A 16,907-nucleotide genomic window follows, 5' to 3' on the forward strand; every position below is an offset into this window, starting at 1 on the left:
ATTTACCCTAAAGGGAGTGAGTGCTTCTTTTCAGTCTCTGCCCAAGAAGTACCAAAGGTGTGAGCGAGTAGCCGGAGATGAGTTTGAAAAGGTTGATACGGAGCATATTTTAGGGGGGACCTCAAACTCTCTGGGCTTCTTAGGCTAAGAAGTTTTCATTTTCATAGGCAGTGGGGAGATTTTTTTAATTTGATCTTGTAATTATAAACATAGCAGTGGTTCTCAAACTTGAGTATGCATCAGAGTGACCTGGAGAGCTTTTTAAAACTTTGATTACTAGGCCCCACCCCAGAGTATTTGATAAGATAGGCCTTGGGGCATTGCTCAACAATTTGCATTTCTAACAAGTTCCCAGGCATTGCTGATACTGCTGGTCTGTTAACCACACTTTGAGAACCACTGATTCATATGCTAGATTTTGGAATTAGGAAACTAGGATTTGGGCACATTTTAACTTTGCCAACAATTTCTAGATTGAGCAAGAGCGGATAGACAAGATATGGCCAAAGCTTCGAGTACTTGCAAGATCATCTCCTACTGACAAACATACACTGGTTAAAGGTGAGTATATATTAAAATTACTCCACAATTTCTTATAACAGAAATGAGTTTTACATCCTAAAATAGTAATAGATACTGAATATAGGATTGAATCCTGGATATCATCTTTTCTAATGAACTCTATCTACATACATTTCTTCTGCTCCCTTGGGGGACTTGTGTTTATCTTCAGGGATTAAAACAGGATATCACTCCTAATAAAACAGTTTCTGAAGTTGGTCCTTGCCCAGCATCTCAGCAGTTTCATTTCTCTACATTTGATTATTTATTTTTAACCGTGAATCTGTAAAACCAGCTAGCCAAAATATTCTGCAGAGTCACCTTACTAATTAAAGGGATTGTTTTTACAGCACAAATATTTACTTTTATTTCAGGTATAATTGACAGCACCGTCTCAGAACAACGCCAGGTTGTAGCCGTGACGGGTGATGGTACAAATGATGGCCCGGCATTAAAGAAAGCTGATGTTGGATTTGCAATGGTAGGAATTTACCTATTCGAGTATTCAGATGTAATTTACCTGCTGGGTTTTTTGTTTGTTTCATTTGTTTGTTACTAAACTGCTATTGCTTTTATACACTATCCCTCGAGAATAGTTTGAGGGATAATTTATAAGCCTTAAAATGGCTTATAAGCCAAATTAGTTTATAATACACCTTTATTTGATGCTAGAAGATGACTTCTTTTGAACAGTTATAGTAAGATCATACATTTACCTTGTACTTTAAAATATTTAAACGTCTATCATCTCATCTGACCCTTACAACAGTCCTCTTAAGTAAAAGACAGGCTTAGAACAGTTATGTGTATTTAAATTAAGAATATAATTAAAAATCTTCCACTCAACTGAAAATGTCTTTTAAGAGTAGTCATTTCATGTATAATAGATGTAATCTTTTTTAATTAAAAAAGTCTGCTTCCCCACCTAAATTCTCAGTTCATATTTGATTATTAAAAGTAGTAGGCAAGTTCAGCATTTCATTATTATTTTTTTATAGTATAGCCAGTAGTGTAGAATAGATACCACGAAATACATATGCTACATAAACGTTTAATGAGTGAAAAAGCTTGTTATATCTTTGAATCCATTCCTTCCAGTTTTTCAGTGTTGGGATGAATCTTTGTTCCTTCAGTGCCATAGAAAATTTAAGTATTTAATTTTAATTTGATTTATTTTATTTTGGAAAATATATGTTCATAATCATAATTCTGAAATCCAAAAATCTAAAAACTAATTTTTCTCCTAAATTTGCAACAGACTGTTTGATTGCACAACTTACTCTGAATTTATGTGAGGATGTTATTTGTCCCACTTAATTTGAACATCCATAGTCTTTGTAGAGATACTAATATGTTTTTATGGGGTGCTAACCCTCTGGGAGAATTTGTAATAGAAGGCATGTACCTCATTATCTTTCTAAAGAATGAGAGACTTTGAATTCTGAGACACAATCTGGCTCCAAATGTTTCAGATAAGAGAATATTTATGTGTACCAGTGGTGGGCTTTTTTTGCATAATTTGTCACCTAATATTTTGCTGCTCAAGTATTTGGGATTTAGCAGAGCCACCACCATAGTGGCAGCCTTTCAACAGGAGTGAGGCAAATGGAAGAAGGAAATTACATAGTTCCAGTCCCCTCGACCAATAACTGTGCACCCAAAGATTCCTACCTCATCCTATTCCAAATTTATTGTGGTAAGCAGCACACTGGTGTGAACTTCTGAAGACTTGTGAAAAGTAGCTGAAGGGATAAAGAATATGTAAGGGCTGTTCCTTTGTAGACAAAACAGGGTCATTCACTTTAGAAACAGGGTCACTCACTGCTGCTCTTGATCATTTAGCAGGATTCTTACTGCTACTTTCATCTGGACTGCTCACCAGGAAGGCATTTATGTACAATGCATTTTAAAATAAAACAGCTTTCTTCCCAAAACTTAAGTATTTCAGGCAGATACTAAAGGCTTTAAATAAATGCAGTTAAATGTAGTAATGCAAACAGAAACACAGTGCAGCAGCTGCTCTGTTTGATTTTTCAGCCTTTTGAAGGTTTTAGGCCCATTTTACCACTTTTTTTAAGGTAACACATCAAAAAAAATCTGAATTATTTTAAATATACAGGGAAAGAATAAGTACTTAGTGGTTTGGACTTGAAAGCATTCTGACTCAAGCTTGAATTTACTTTGTGTTTTTGTTCAGTTCTTCAGTTTCATATTTTAAAACTGAAAGGTGAAATTATTTGTTTGGGGCTTTTATTAGATACCTACAAGAAATTGCTATTGATTAGTTCTTTCTAAAACCTGTTTCTTATTTTTCGAGCAGAAATAGCATTTTAAAACTCCCTTTCTCTCGTGCACTCTCTGTATATGTACACACACTATATATTTAGCAAATTAAACATTAAAATAAAATGTACACCAATAAAATAAAGGAACTAGTGTGAGTACGTTATTAGCTTATGGAGGGGTCTGGCATTTTGCCCTATTTAGCCGCTCCTTTTAGAATTCCTTTAGATAGCAAGCCTCCGTAGCGTGCTTAAAATATGATTACATTATTTTAGATTATATTTTATTATTCTACCACCAAAATTCAAATTTCTGTCAGCCACACAAGAACAGATATTTCTGTTATCAAAGACTAAATACTATGATGTATTTCTGTAACCAAGTATACATCCCTGGTAGGAAAAAACTTCCCTAAGATAATGTGAATACCATAATTTAAAGTCTTTTTAGATTTTGGATCAATAATAATTTGTTTCTTCTTCAAACATTAAGAATCTGTTTTCAATACTCTGGTCCAGAAACATTAGAGGTGAGTAGTTGCTACCTCCTAAAGGTTCAGCACACAAGGAAATAAATCATCAAAGCACAGTGGCAGCCAGTGAAGGTCTAAACACAGCACGGGGACTCTGCCATAGAGGCATTTGAAAGAGGTGCCATTTGAGCTGAGGGATGGAGAAAACTCCTGCCAGGAGATGTCAGAGAATGACAAGTAGTTTAACAAGACTAGAAGAAGGTGTTTTGGTGGGTCCTGGATGTGAAGAAGGAGGATTTGCTACCTGAGGAGGGCCTTAAAGGCTGAGATGAGGGATTTGTTCTTTTATCTGACAGAGGAGCATTTCCCAAGCAGTCTTCTGATGCAGGCAAAAAAATCTGGAGACATTAGCATGCATCTCTGAGAAGCTCATAAAAAAAGCTGTTTAATTTTTTTTTGGTGTAAAGTTTCCCACACTTATTTACCTGTAAAACTAGTTTTTATTTGGATACCAATTAACATCTACAGTAACTTTTTAAATTTTGAAGGATTTTGAACAAGGGAGTGATGAGATTTGCATTTGCAAAAGACAATGATTAGAGGCAGGGAAACCTGTTTGGTTTAGTTGTGTTAGATATGTTTCACATTAAAATATTCAGGTTAGGAGTTAGAGGCTAAAATTTTAAATTAAGATTGTTCCTTTATTGAATATTTTGAGAAAAGCTTGACTTGGACTTTGTTTTTTGTGTTTATCAAAACAATATTGCATAGCATTTGAAAAGTCAAACAGTTCTGTAAGACTTGATACCTAGGTCCCCTACCAACTATCATTTCTTCCAGCTCATTTTTTGACTGAAGGAAACCAACTATTTTAGCTGTTTGTTTTCCTTAGTTATTTGCCTTCATATATCTAAATGACATGACAAGAGTTTTTAATTTTTTTAATATAAAGTATGTGTTAATGACTTTTCATTAAGGAGGATAAGGATTTAGCACTCTCACAGGCACACACACACAGTTACCCCTATGTGCATTCATACTCACTACCTGTCCTGTCACTCTTCCATCAGAGTTAAAGATCGTCCAGAGACCATACTTACTGTGATGGAAATGCTGTTCCAGGCTGAGCCATGTGGTCTACTGTAATGACTTTTACTTCCTTGCACAACTTTTTGTATTCCCTACAAATTGTCTTTTTCAGTTCACTCTCTTAATCTTTAAATTATTGATTTATTTATCTATTTAATTATTTTCTTATTTTGTTTTTTAATGTACTGAATATTAATTCATCACCAAATTCTTCTTTGATTATGTCAGAGGCATCACATGGCTTCACTGATTTTATCTGCTTAGAGACACCTCCCAGACCGTATGACATGCTATATAATCTGGACTGTTTGCTAGGCCTGCTGCTCAGCTGACTTTTCTTTCTCCATCTGAGAATTTCCTTAACCATTCGCTGACGTAAGATTTTGAATTTCCTGGATTTGATGTCATCATCTTTTTTGGTTTACTCTCTCAGTTAAGTAAAGCCATCTCCAACAGATTCCTGAGAAAAAGGGTTCATGAGAGTTAAACTTTTTCATAGCTTTTATGACTGAAATCTCTATACTCACCTCAAAGAATTCTTCTTGGATTCTTAGTCTGACTTGGTTTTTAAAAATCAAGGTTGAAAGTAATTTTCACTCAGAATTTTGAATTTGTACCTCCAATGTTATTACATACCATTTTGAATTTTGAAACTCTTTTTCTTTCTTTCTTTTTTTCTTTTCTGGAGATATTTAAGTCTTTCGTTTGTTCTCAAGTCCTCTGAATGTCATGATGGTTTGTCTTAGGGCAACTTTTTACTATGAAAACTCGTTTTCTTTAATTTTGTGGCATTTTCTTATACTCTCCTTGTTTTTTCTCCACTGTTTTTCTTTATGGCATAGTCCCCCTGATTTTTGGAACTCTTATACTGATAACTTGTCTCTTTCTTCTGTTTACCGTACCTTTGTCATCTTACAGGAATATTTCCTCGACTCTGTTGTTCTTTCATTTCTGTGATCATATATTTAATTTCCAAGAGTTGTTTTTTAATCTCTGAATTTTTGTTTTTGTTTTAACATCTTGTTCTTGTTTCATTGCTGTGCCTTTTGCTTTTCTAAGGAGTTCATTTTTTTAAAAACAAGCTGCTTTTGTCTCTTTGTATCTCTGTATACCTTTTGGTGTCGTCTCTATCTTTCCAGTTAGTGCTTTCTTTAGATGTCAAGTGATTCTTAGTTGTCTCTCCTTATTTACAAGTAGGAAGTTGAAAAGCTGGAAAGCCTTAAGCCTATAGGTGTGATTTGTCGACCAGAGCTACTCAATAAAGTGGTCTGGCTTGGCCATTTCACTTCTTAGGGTACTTTGAATTTTCAGTATTTTTAGGTCTCTTCACTTCAGATGATCAGATTTCCAGAAAAGAATTTTCAAATCTGCTGACTGGAGGGCAGTCTTGAATCCTGGTATTCTGGGAGACAAGTAAAAGAAGAAGGATGGTCGTCTTAGCATTCATCAGAGTTACTCTTAACTGCTTGCTTATATTCAATATAGCACCCCATACCCAGCAGTACTTGGTGCCACCCTTCAGTTTAAATATTCTGTTGTATCCTCTTAGTAAATTAGCAGGCACTCTTCTGCCAGGTCAGAGGGAGTGGCGAACTGCCTGGTTGCATGGACTTGGGAGGGGGCTCTTAGGCTCTAGCTGCCTTTTCTTTTCGTTTTTTTATGAATATGTAACACACCTACAGAAAAGTACACACTGAATGGATTATCACAAGTGAGTAGATAATAGATAATGCAAGGCAAGAAATGCAGTACAACCTATACCCTAGGAAGCCTGAGTCACACTCCCTTATAGTTACTGCTGTCTCTCTTCAGAGACAGCCAGTATTCCGAAGATTTCTTTTGACTGTTTTTGAACTTTGTACATAAGAATCGTATATTATGTATTATTTTTAGTCCATTTTCCTTTGTTCATCGTTGTCTTTGTGAGATTCATGTGCATTGTTGTATATAGTTTAGTTCATTCATTTTTATTAATCTACAGCCTGCTAATGTAATGCATCCCATTCCACTGTTGAGGGACATTGTTGCTCTTAGTTTGGACCTTCTAAGTACTTCTTCAGCATCTTCGGAAGACTTTGAAGACTTCCTTCGTCACCCCCACCTCCAGTGCTACCTGATGCTACCAAGTCCCGAGCCTTATGCAGCAGAGCCCCGCAGTACAACAGAGGCTCCCCCGCTCTCCCTGCTGTCAGCTTAGGGTTTGGCTCTCTGGGGTCTGCTGAGTTTCTTACTGTCTGGTCATCTGCTTTCCAGCCTCCTGCGGTTTTTTTGAACTATCTCCTTTCCCACTAACTTTTTGTCTTTGTGAGTTTCTATTTTTTTCAATGTATCTTTTATAATGTGACTATTGGAAGGAATTTTGGGTAGTGCCTGTATCCATTCCTATTTTTTTTTAAACCCAATTTAAACTTTATTTTCAATGCCTCGTTTATTATATTCAATTTCTACCATCTTTCACAATAAGTTTTAGTCAATAACTATTAAATATAATGGTAAATTTCTATTAATTAAATATATATTAGCCTTTCAAATAGTTAAAAGTTATGTTTTAAACATTTAGTCTAATTCACAGAACTTTTTTTTAATAGGGTATCGCTGGAACTGACGTAGCTAAAGAAGCATCTGATATTATTCTCACAGATGACAACTTTACAAGCATTGTTAAAGCAGTTATGTGGGGACGCAATGTCTATGACAGCATCTCAAAGTTTCTTCAGTTCCAGCTCACTGTCAACGTAGTAGCTGTGATTGTTGCCTTCACAGGCGCCTGTATTACTCAAGTAGGTTGACAGTTTGTTTATTAATACTTGTTTATTTTAGAGCAAAAATGTTACGTTCTTTAAGTTTTTGAATGTAAACGGCATCTTGAGAATTACTGAGTCCCTGAATAGCTGTAAATGTCTATTAAGAAACCTGTCTTTCCCAGGATTCTCCACTTAAAGCTGTACAGATGCTGTGGGTAAACCTCATAATGGATACGCTCGCTTCCCTGGCTCTGGCGACTGAACCCCCCACTGAGTCTCTCCTGCTTCGGAAACCTTATGGTAGAAATAAGCCCCTCATCTCACGTACAATGATGAAGAATATTTTGGGTCATGCATTCTACCAACTTGTAGTAGTCTTTACACTCTTATTTGCTGGTAAGAATTTGATGCCTGGTAAAGCTTCAGTTGTTTCTGTTCCAAGCTCATATCCCAGATATCTTAATGCTACAGATTTTTCAAGAACATAAGTTGTTACTCTTTTTCTGACCACCCCTGCAACCCATTTGTCTTTAATTTCTCCTCTTTATCAGTGAATGCGTAGTACATTTTGAGAGGCAGCGTGACAGATACTGGGGAGAAAAGTAAAGAGGGTCCTAATTTCTTGTCCTGGCTCTACCACTAACTTAGACATTAGATCTTGAACATGTCACCATAGTTTGGGGGGCTTCCATTTGCTCCTCTACAGAATAAGAAAGTCACACTAGAGAATCCCACGTCTCTTCCAACTCTTTCTCTGCTGCCATTTGAGAGCAAAGAAAGGTCTGTCTAGATTTTCTTATTGCATACTTCCTTGAAATGTTAAATTATTTTGTATGACAATTACAGAATAGTAATTTTTTATTCTTTCAGGAGAAAAGTTTTTTGATATTGATAGTGGAAGAAATGCTCCTTTGCACTCTCCTCCGTCGGAACATTATACTATTGTTTTTAATACCTTTGTACTGATGCAACTTTTCAACGAAATAAATGCCCGGAAAATTCATGGTGAAAGAAATGTATTTGAAGGAATCTTTAATAATGCCATCTTCTGCACAATTGTTTTAGGCACTTTTGTGGTACAGGTGGGTAATTGTAAAAGATAGTTTCAAATTTGATTATTATGTGGAGATCTTAGGTAAACAGGTGGCTTGTTCCAGAAATTACTTGACTGCAGTGTGTGGGCTTTCTGTGTATTGCCTTGAAGACATCAAAAAAAAAGTTTTAAGTATCATAACTCAAGTGAAAATTTGCCCTGTCCTGAAATTCTACATGTGCATGAGTGTATTAAGCTCATACTGCTTTAACTGCACTACAGGTTCTGTGGCTGTGATCCTTCACACTCGGATATTCTGATTATTCATTCTACATTGTTATTATTTAAACTATTGTAATTTTTATGTTATTTAAGACCAGTCTTACAGTGTACCACTTTTTAATATAGCTGGAGTGGCCGCTTAATTGCTTCTAGCAATTAATAGCAGTTAATTATTTCTACAGTTGAGTTCATTGTGAAATAATAAAATGTTTTGAAATGAATGTTTTAAAATTTTGAATGTCTGCATCCTGAGGTGGTATGAGCCACATTTTTCATTTTGTGATATTGTCAAAACAAGGCAGGAAATGGAATGGAGAATGGAGTGTGAGGAATGGGGTTGAGATGAAATGTGAGGGACTGAATTTTCCCATTTGAATAAAGGTCAGTCTGAGGACAGAACTATACACTTCACATATGGTGGTTTTTATGTAACTATATATTATACCTGTGTTTTTATATCCTCTTGGATTCTGTGGTACTCTTCTATGCAAATGATTGTTAACAGTAGAATCTGGAATCAAAACAGGTAAGTGAATGGTGCATGATTACACCCGGAAGTCATTAAACACAATAAGATTTCAAATTAAATTAAAAAGTGAGCCTTTCAAAATAGAGTCAGATAGTGATGGTGCTTATTTCAAAATGAAGATCTAAAAATTTTGAGAAGTTTACTCAAATAGTCTATACCTTGTGTACTGTGATATCAGAATCCAAAATCCTAGACTTAATTATTTCTGTGAAAATTGTTTCTGTCTTAGCTTTCAGTTTCAATTAACTTTGGGAGAAATGTTATTTTCTTGTTCTGTAGTTTCTGGAAGTATTTTACAGATTTCATAAAAAAAAATCATTGTTCATGACATGCTAAAATTTTAGCTTTTACTTACTATAAAATTAGGTTTATCCGTTTAATATATGGGGATTGCAAAATTGTAACGGCTTATTTCTCTGTAAATAAATGTGATAAAATTTAGTTCCCAACATAGGTTGATATACCCAGAACAGTTGAAGTGAGGTGTTACTCTTCAATAACTTATAAATATACTTGAAGTGTGACCAGCAGATCAGCCCCTGATCTGTTTGTTACAAGTCCACAGTGAGATAAGGAACATAAGCCAGAATGTAAGTCAACAACTTCACTAAATAAATGTACTCTTGATTATTCCTCCAGATAATAATTGTGCAGTTTGGTGGAAAACCTTTCAGTTGTTCAGAACTTTCAATAGAACAGTGGCTATGGTCAATATTCCTAGGGATGGGAACGTTACTCTGGGGCCAGGTAATATCTCTCTCTCTCTCTCTCTCTTTTTTTTTTTTTTTTTTTTTTTTTTTTTTTTTTGGTATCTAAAGTGATTTTTTAAAATTTCTTTCAGGATGTGTATGTTCTTTAATCAGTTCTATAACTTAATTCTAAGCAGTTCTTACTCTGGGTCAAGAAAGGGCATTCAGAGATTTTTTTTTTATATAACACTTGTTCTAATATGTCACTTGCTGTTTACTGTGATTATGGCTGTACAATAAAACACAACTTTAATTTCTTGGTTTTTTAACTTTTTTTTTCTAACAAGTTTTACGACACTAAGTTTCATTTGTAACTGGTTAGAATGCTAATATCTGTATCTTTTGCTCTATGACTTATTTTTGCATTTTCAGAATTAATATTTTAACAAAAATATAAAAATATTATATACATTTGACTTTTCATCATTTTGTTATGTAGTATAATAAAAATGTAGCTTAAGAAAAATCTTGAGTTTCAGTTGATGTGAGGAATGTTTCCATGAAAATAGTAGTATCTGAGAAAATGGCCACAAAATGACATTTTAGAGTATTTGGATCAAATGGCTTTAACAGTGTGTATAAAATTACAATGCCTGTAAAATGAGATATCTTTCATCTATACTATAAGTAGCTTACTTGCAAGTGTATGTCATTATTTTTTTAAAGATAAGTGGTAACGGTGTATGTGTTGTTCATTTCAAGTCCGTTACCATCACTGTAAAACGAACTGATAAGGAATCTGTACTAACATTTTCATAAGTGAAACTTAGCAGTGTGTGACTGGTGTGAGCTAATAACTCTTATCATTCTACAAGTTAGTCAAACCGAAATCCAGCTTCTACCTAACCTTAACTCAGTCTTTATTTGCCTTTATCTTACCTTTTTCTTAATTGTGTTTCTAGGTTCTGAGTTTTCTCTTCTTACTCATTATGCAGATCTCTTTAATTGAGATCCTCTTTTAAGTAGGATCCATATTTGGGCCACTCTTCTGTTTTGATTACCTTTCTAGTTATTTTATAATGTTCCCTTACAGGCAAAACTGAACCCCACAACCTCCAAAAAACTCTAATTTCAGGAAGAGGAAGTTCAATGCAGCATATATGCCCAACAGGCATCAGTAGCTGTGTTTGTTTGACGTCATCTATTGATTTTTAGTGTGCCATGGGAGAAAACACTGATTTTGTTAGTCAGGAGACCTAGGGTCTTAGTCACTCAGAGAACGAGTCACATCTCTTGTCTCTGAGCTCATCTCTGAAATGAGGTGGTCGGGGTAGAAGTTCTCTGAGCACTTCTGATTCTGACAGCGTGCCTGTTTCTCCCAGCTTCCTTAAGGAATGGCCAAGTTCCTTAAGGAATAGCTGTTAACACTTAAAAGTTAATACGTATTTATTGGCATTTTTGTATCTTTCATGTTTTCTGGGCATCTGTTCCTGTTTGGTGTCATTCTCAATCAGTGTTAATCCAATTTTAAGTAGTTACATTTTATAAAAATAAATATATTTAATAAACAAAAGCTATTTTCAGTTTAGCCTTGAAGATTTTTTGAATTTTGGTATTTTTTTCTCATTGAACTCTTAAAGCACTGATGAAATATGAACTTCTTTTGCATCCAAGAAGATCAACCTATTTTCATTTTATTTGAAATAAATATGAGTTTAAATATATATATATATATATATAAAAGCATGGTTGTTAATTTACTGTCTTGAATGTCCTAAATAAAATATGAAAATATAATCAGGTTATTTCCATTCAGGAAACCTTTTTACCCTTCAGACTTAAATCTTTTATGTAGCTAAGAGAATATTTTTTGTTCTGAGAAAGAAAGCCTCTGATGGACAGGATCTCATTGCTTCATGGGTAAAGATAGTTGGCTGTGCTTGCAACTTTTCATACCTTTTTTGTGTTGAAGTTGATCGGTTTAATTGTATCTTGATGCGATTTGTTTCTAAGTTCTTTCCCCTATGTTGTAGCTTATTTCAACAATTCCAACTAGCCGTTTAAAATTCCTAAAAGAAGCTGGTCACGGAACACAAAAGGAAGAAATACCTGAGGAGGAGTTAGCAGAGGACGTGGAAGAGATTGATCACGCTGAAAGGGAGTTGCGGCGTGGCCAGATCTTGTGGTTTAGAGGTCTGAACAGAATCCAGACGCAGGTATGGGCCTGGTAGAGAGGTAGGAGAGACAGTGGGAGTGGGAGCAGAGGGCTTTTGGACCTGGGAGGAGGTTTAAATGTGCTCCTTCACTTCCTTTCTAGCCTCCCCAACCCACAAAACTTACTCTTTTGAAAAATAATACTGGTGCCTGGAATGAATGAAAGTTTTAACTGATCATGAAAGAATGTGTCTATATGCCCCCAAGCTCCTTTTTTCCTAGCTTTTTTTTCCCCCCTTCATCTCCAAATGCTACTCTTGCCTATTTATCTGCGCTGTAAAAAGTGCCTTTTTTCTTTACTTTTTATATGTTGATAGATGGAATGGTCCTTTCTCTTGTTCTCTCTTTCTCTTGCTGAGCAAGCTGTCACAATCTCTGATTCCTTGCAGATGGATGTAGTGAATGCTTTCCAGAGTGGAAGTTCCATTCAGGGGGCTCTAAGGCGGCAACCCTCCATCGCCAGCCAGCATCATGATGTAACAAATATTTCTACCCCTACACATGTAGTGTTTTCCTCTTCTACTGCTTCTACTACTGTGGGGTGTGAGTGTGTGTTCCTAAGTGCATGAAATTAACATTTCCTACTTCACACACCTAACGTTTCTCATTTTCTCCTTAATGTTTAAATTCATTGTTCAGGCTTTTCATAAAGCTTTCTTTTCGTAAAGTGGATTGAGACTTCAAAGTGTTGTCGTTGTTGTTTTATTTCTTAGAGGGCTAGATAACAGGTGGAACAATTGCAACCAAAGATTAGACACGAAATCCATGAGCTTGTCTCTACGCTAACTCTGAGAGTTAATATGGGGAGTAAAATTGTAGCTTAGAATTTGTGAAACTACTATAAATTTTTGAGTATATGCCTTTAAACATGTTCATACTGCATGGTTCCCAGATGCATGTGATTTGAAACTGATCTAACATAACCAAGAAATTGCATTTTTAAAGCTAAAAATGAACTTAACATTTTGACTCATGTCTAGTTCAGTTTGGAAAGTAAGTTAATACCCTGTAGAAAAGTTCTCAGCATATAGCCAGGTTGCTTTGGCTTTTTTTTTTTCTTTAAGGAGGGAGTCCCTGAATAATAGCTTCAAAGTTCTTTGGTGCTTATACTATTTTTTTCATGTATGTAATCAACTTAATTTACAATTGCTTCCTAGATAAAATGTTCTAAGTTTTCCAAAGAAGTAGGGAAAGTGTATTTTTTTGTTCAGTGTTTGTTTTTTTTTGTTTGTTTGTTTGTTTGTTTGTTTTAATTTCACTCATTTCTCCCACTACCTGACCACCTTCCACCTCTTGCAGCAGCCAGTCTGTTTTTTGTATCTGTGAGCTTGGTTTGAGGTTTTTGTTTTTTTAGATTCCACATATAAGAGAGATCATACAGTGTTGTCTTTCTTTGTCTGACTTATCTCACTTAGCATAATAATGCCCTCAAGTTCCCTCTCTCTTCACAAATAGCAAGGTTTCCTTTTTTATGGTTGAATAATATTCTAGTGTAGGGGGAGGTGTATATACACCATAATTTCTTTAGCCATTCATTCATCAGTGGATAATTAGATTGTTTCTGTATGTGCTATTGTAAATAATGCTGCAATGAACATTGGGGTACATAATATCTTTTCAAATTAGTGTTTTTGTTTTCCTCAGATATTCAGAAGTAGAATTGGGGTTGCTCAATCATTTGGTAGTTCTGTTTTTAATTTTTTGAGGAACCTCCATAGTGTTTCCATAGTGATTATACCAATTTACATTCCTACCAATAGTGCACAAGGGTTCCCTTTTCTCTGCATCTTTGCCACACTTGTTATTTCTTGTCTTTTTGATAATAGCCATTCTAACAGGTCTGAGGTGATATCTCATTGTGGTTTTGACTTGCGTTTCCCTGATGATTAGTGTTGTTGAGCATCTTTTAATGTGCCTCTTGTCCATTTGTATGTCTTCTTTGACAAAATGTCCTTTCAGATCTTTTGACCATTTTTTAGTCAGTTTTTTTTTTGTTATCAAGTTGTACAAGTTCTTTGTATATTTTAGCTATTGTCTCCTTATTTGATATGTAACTTGCAAATTTTTTTCCCACTCTTTAGGTTGTATTTTCATTTTGTTCATGACTTCCTTTGCTGTGTAGAACCTTTTCAGTTTGATATAATCCCACTTGTTTGTTTTTGCTTTTTTCGCTTTTGGTATCTGATTCAAAAGAATCATCACCATGACCTATATCAAGGAAGTTACCTCCTATGTGAGCTTTTTGGTTTGTTTTTTAAAAACTTTTTTTTTTAATGATAGATTCTTTAAATTCTGTAGTGCCTTACGATTTTACCACCATGTTTTATTCTAGGAGTTTTATGGTTTCAAGTCTTATGGTCAAGTCTTTAATCAATTTTGAGTTGATTTTTGTGTATGGTGTAAGATAGTGGTCCAGTTTCATTCTTTTGTGTGTAGCTATCCAATCTTTCCAACACCACTTATTGAAGAGATTGTCCTTTCCCCACTGTATGTTCTTGACTCCTTTGTCATGAATATTGATTTATTTCTGGGCTCTCTGTCCTGTTCCATTGATCTATATGTCTGTTTTTATGCAAACTTATGCCAACACCATACTGTTCTAATTACTATAGCTTAGTAATATAGTTGACATCAGGGAGCATGGTGACTCCAGCTTTGTTCTTCTTTCTCAAGATTTCTTTGGCTATTCAGAGGCTTATGTGGTTCCTTACAGATTTTAGGATTGTTTTTATTTCTGTAAAAAATGCCATTGGAATTTTGATAGGGATTTTATTGAATCTGTACTGCTATGAGTAGCATGGACATTTTAACAATAGTAATTCTTCCAATCTATGAGCACATAATATCTTTTCATTTATTTGTGTCATCTTCAGTCTCATTCATTAATGTCTTGTAGTTTTCAATATACAGGGCTTTCACCTCCATAGATAAATTTATTCCTAAGTATTCTTTTTGATACAGTTGTGAATGGGATTGATCTCTTAATTTCCCTTTTTTAATAGGTTGTTATTAGTGTAAAGAAATGCTGCAGATTTTTGCATATTGATTTTGTATCCTGCAACTTTACCAAATTTGTTTATTCTAACAGTTTTTTGATGGAGTGTTTAGGGTTTTCTATATATAATATCATCTGCAGGTAGTGATGGGTTTACTTCTTTCTTTCCAATTCAGATGCCTTTTATTTCTTTTCCTTGCCCAATTGCTCTGGTTAGGACTCCCAATACTATGTTGAATAAAAGTAGCAAAAAAAATCTGTCAGTTACACAGTTGGCCACTTCTGCCCTCACTGATAGAGGGGCTTGTTCCTGATCTTAGAGGAAAAGCTTTTGGCTTTTAACCATTGAGTATGAAGTTAGCTGTTGGTGGATCATATATGGCCTTTATTATGTTCAGGTATGTTCCCTCTATACCCGTTTTGTGAAGAGTTTTTAATCATAAATTTGTGTTGAATTTTGTTAGGTGCTTTTTCTGCATCTATGGAGAGGTGATCATGTGGTTTTTATGTATTAATTATTGAAACATTGCATGTCATAATTTTCATTAATTGACTAGAATAACAAATTTCCTTTCAGGTTTTTAGCAGATGGCTTTTAGTGAAAGGTTTTCAGTAAACTCCTCAGAAGCCTTATAACCTCTGTCATCCCTACTCTGAACTTGAGTTTGGATTCCATGGTATACTGGAGGCACTAAAGATACAAGCCCACCCACCCCTCATCCCTGCCCTTGAAATCAGCTGAGACACCTAAGTGTAATCTTTTGTTTAGGCAGAGACCTATCTTTTCCACTTGGTCTTCAGCCAGTGAAGGACTAGAAGAACCTTGGGTAGCTGGGGAGAGGATGAATTGAGGGAGAAAGCAATGCTGGCCTGTTCACTACTTGCTTAAGTAATTTTCATTTGTTATTTTTGACGATTTTCCAAAACAGGCAGCACAGAAACTATTCCCATCTTACAGGTGTGAAAACTGATTTGGAAAAATAACTTGTCTGTGACTAATAAGCAGAACAACATGATGCAGAGCAAAGAGCAGACAAGTGCTGTAAAGACAAACTGACCCTGTAACGTTAGGCAGGATGTTAAATTTGCACACATGGACAGATAGGAATCTTTCTTTTGAAAATGACCCTGGTGCTACCTACCTAATGAAGTGGTTTATGCAAATTGTCTGGCCTTATGCCTGGGACAGCTAAAGTCAGCTGCATCCCTTTCTTCCTCTGCCTGGGGGTTTCACATGATTCCTGGCTCTCTAGGGCATTTTATCACTCATCCCTTCACTGCCTTTTACTAGTGTTTCTTTCATTGTACTCCATAACCACTGTGGAAGGCCTGCCACCTGCCAGGGCTGTACTCGAACCACCCGACCTTGCAGTCTAGTAAGGGAAGCAGACAAGGAGCTGGGGACTGTGACATGGATATGAAGCAGAGAATGTGTAACAGGGTCCTTAACCTTCCCTTGGAAGTCAGGAAAAACTACCTGACGGAACTGACTCCCAAGCTGACCCCTTGATAGAATTCACTGATTGAGGGAGGCAGGCCTCAACTGACGTAGTTTGGTACTAAAAATGTAATAAAATGTAAGGAGTTGATGCGGCTGGAATGGAAGGTTGGTGCCTATTTATATCCCACAAGAAGGAGCCAAACTGAGACTTAATCCTGATAGACTCCCTCCCTTCAGAACTTTAAATTTGAAAAATTCCAAACCAACAGACAAGTTGAAAGGTGAATACCCTTCATGTAGATTTACCACTCCTTGATATTTTATGACATCTGCTTTACCTTTATAATATTAATATATACTTTTTCTGAGCCATTTGAAAGTAAGTGGTAGATACCATAAATTCCATCTGTGAATACTTCAGTTTGTACTCTCCTGTATAATCATACTGTCTGATCACATCCAAGAAATCTAACTTTGATACCATTTTGTCTAATGTACAGTCCATATTCAGATTTCTCCAGTTGCCCCCAAAATGTCCTTTATAGCTTTTTTTGATCCAGCATCCAGGAAGGACC

General features: G+C 35.5%; 1 protein-coding gene across 6 annotated transcripts in view; it reads left to right on the forward strand.

Moving 5' to 3' along the window:
* The window catches only part of ATP2B1 (ATPase plasma membrane Ca2+ transporting 1), a 114,506-nt gene that overhangs the window by 90,059 nt on the left and 7,540 nt on the right, over positions 1-16,907 (forward strand). For 5 of the 6 annotated variants that reach the window (XM_072973249.1, XM_072973252.1, XM_072973250.1 and 2 more), the window contains 7 exons: positions 474-561; positions 936-1,042; positions 6,994-7,185; positions 7,332-7,545; positions 8,020-8,231; positions 9,633-9,740; positions 11,716-11,898. In XM_072973249.1, the coding sequence (XP_072829350.1) occupies positions 474-561; positions 936-1,042; positions 6,994-7,185; positions 7,332-7,545; positions 8,020-8,231; positions 9,633-9,740; positions 11,716-11,898 (1,104 nt within the window). Of the gene's footprint in view, positions 1-473; positions 562-935; positions 1,043-6,993; positions 7,186-7,331; positions 7,546-8,019; positions 8,232-9,632; positions 9,741-11,715; positions 11,899-12,285; positions 12,400-16,907 lie in introns of all 6 variants that reach the window. The other variant, XM_072973254.1, reaches the window with a different exon arrangement.

Source organism: Vicugna pacos, chromosome 12, assembly GCF_048564905.1.
Source record: "Vicugna pacos chromosome 12, VicPac4, whole genome shotgun sequence".
Taxonomy (NCBI): Eukaryota; Metazoa; Chordata; class Mammalia; order Artiodactyla; family Camelidae; genus Vicugna; species Vicugna pacos.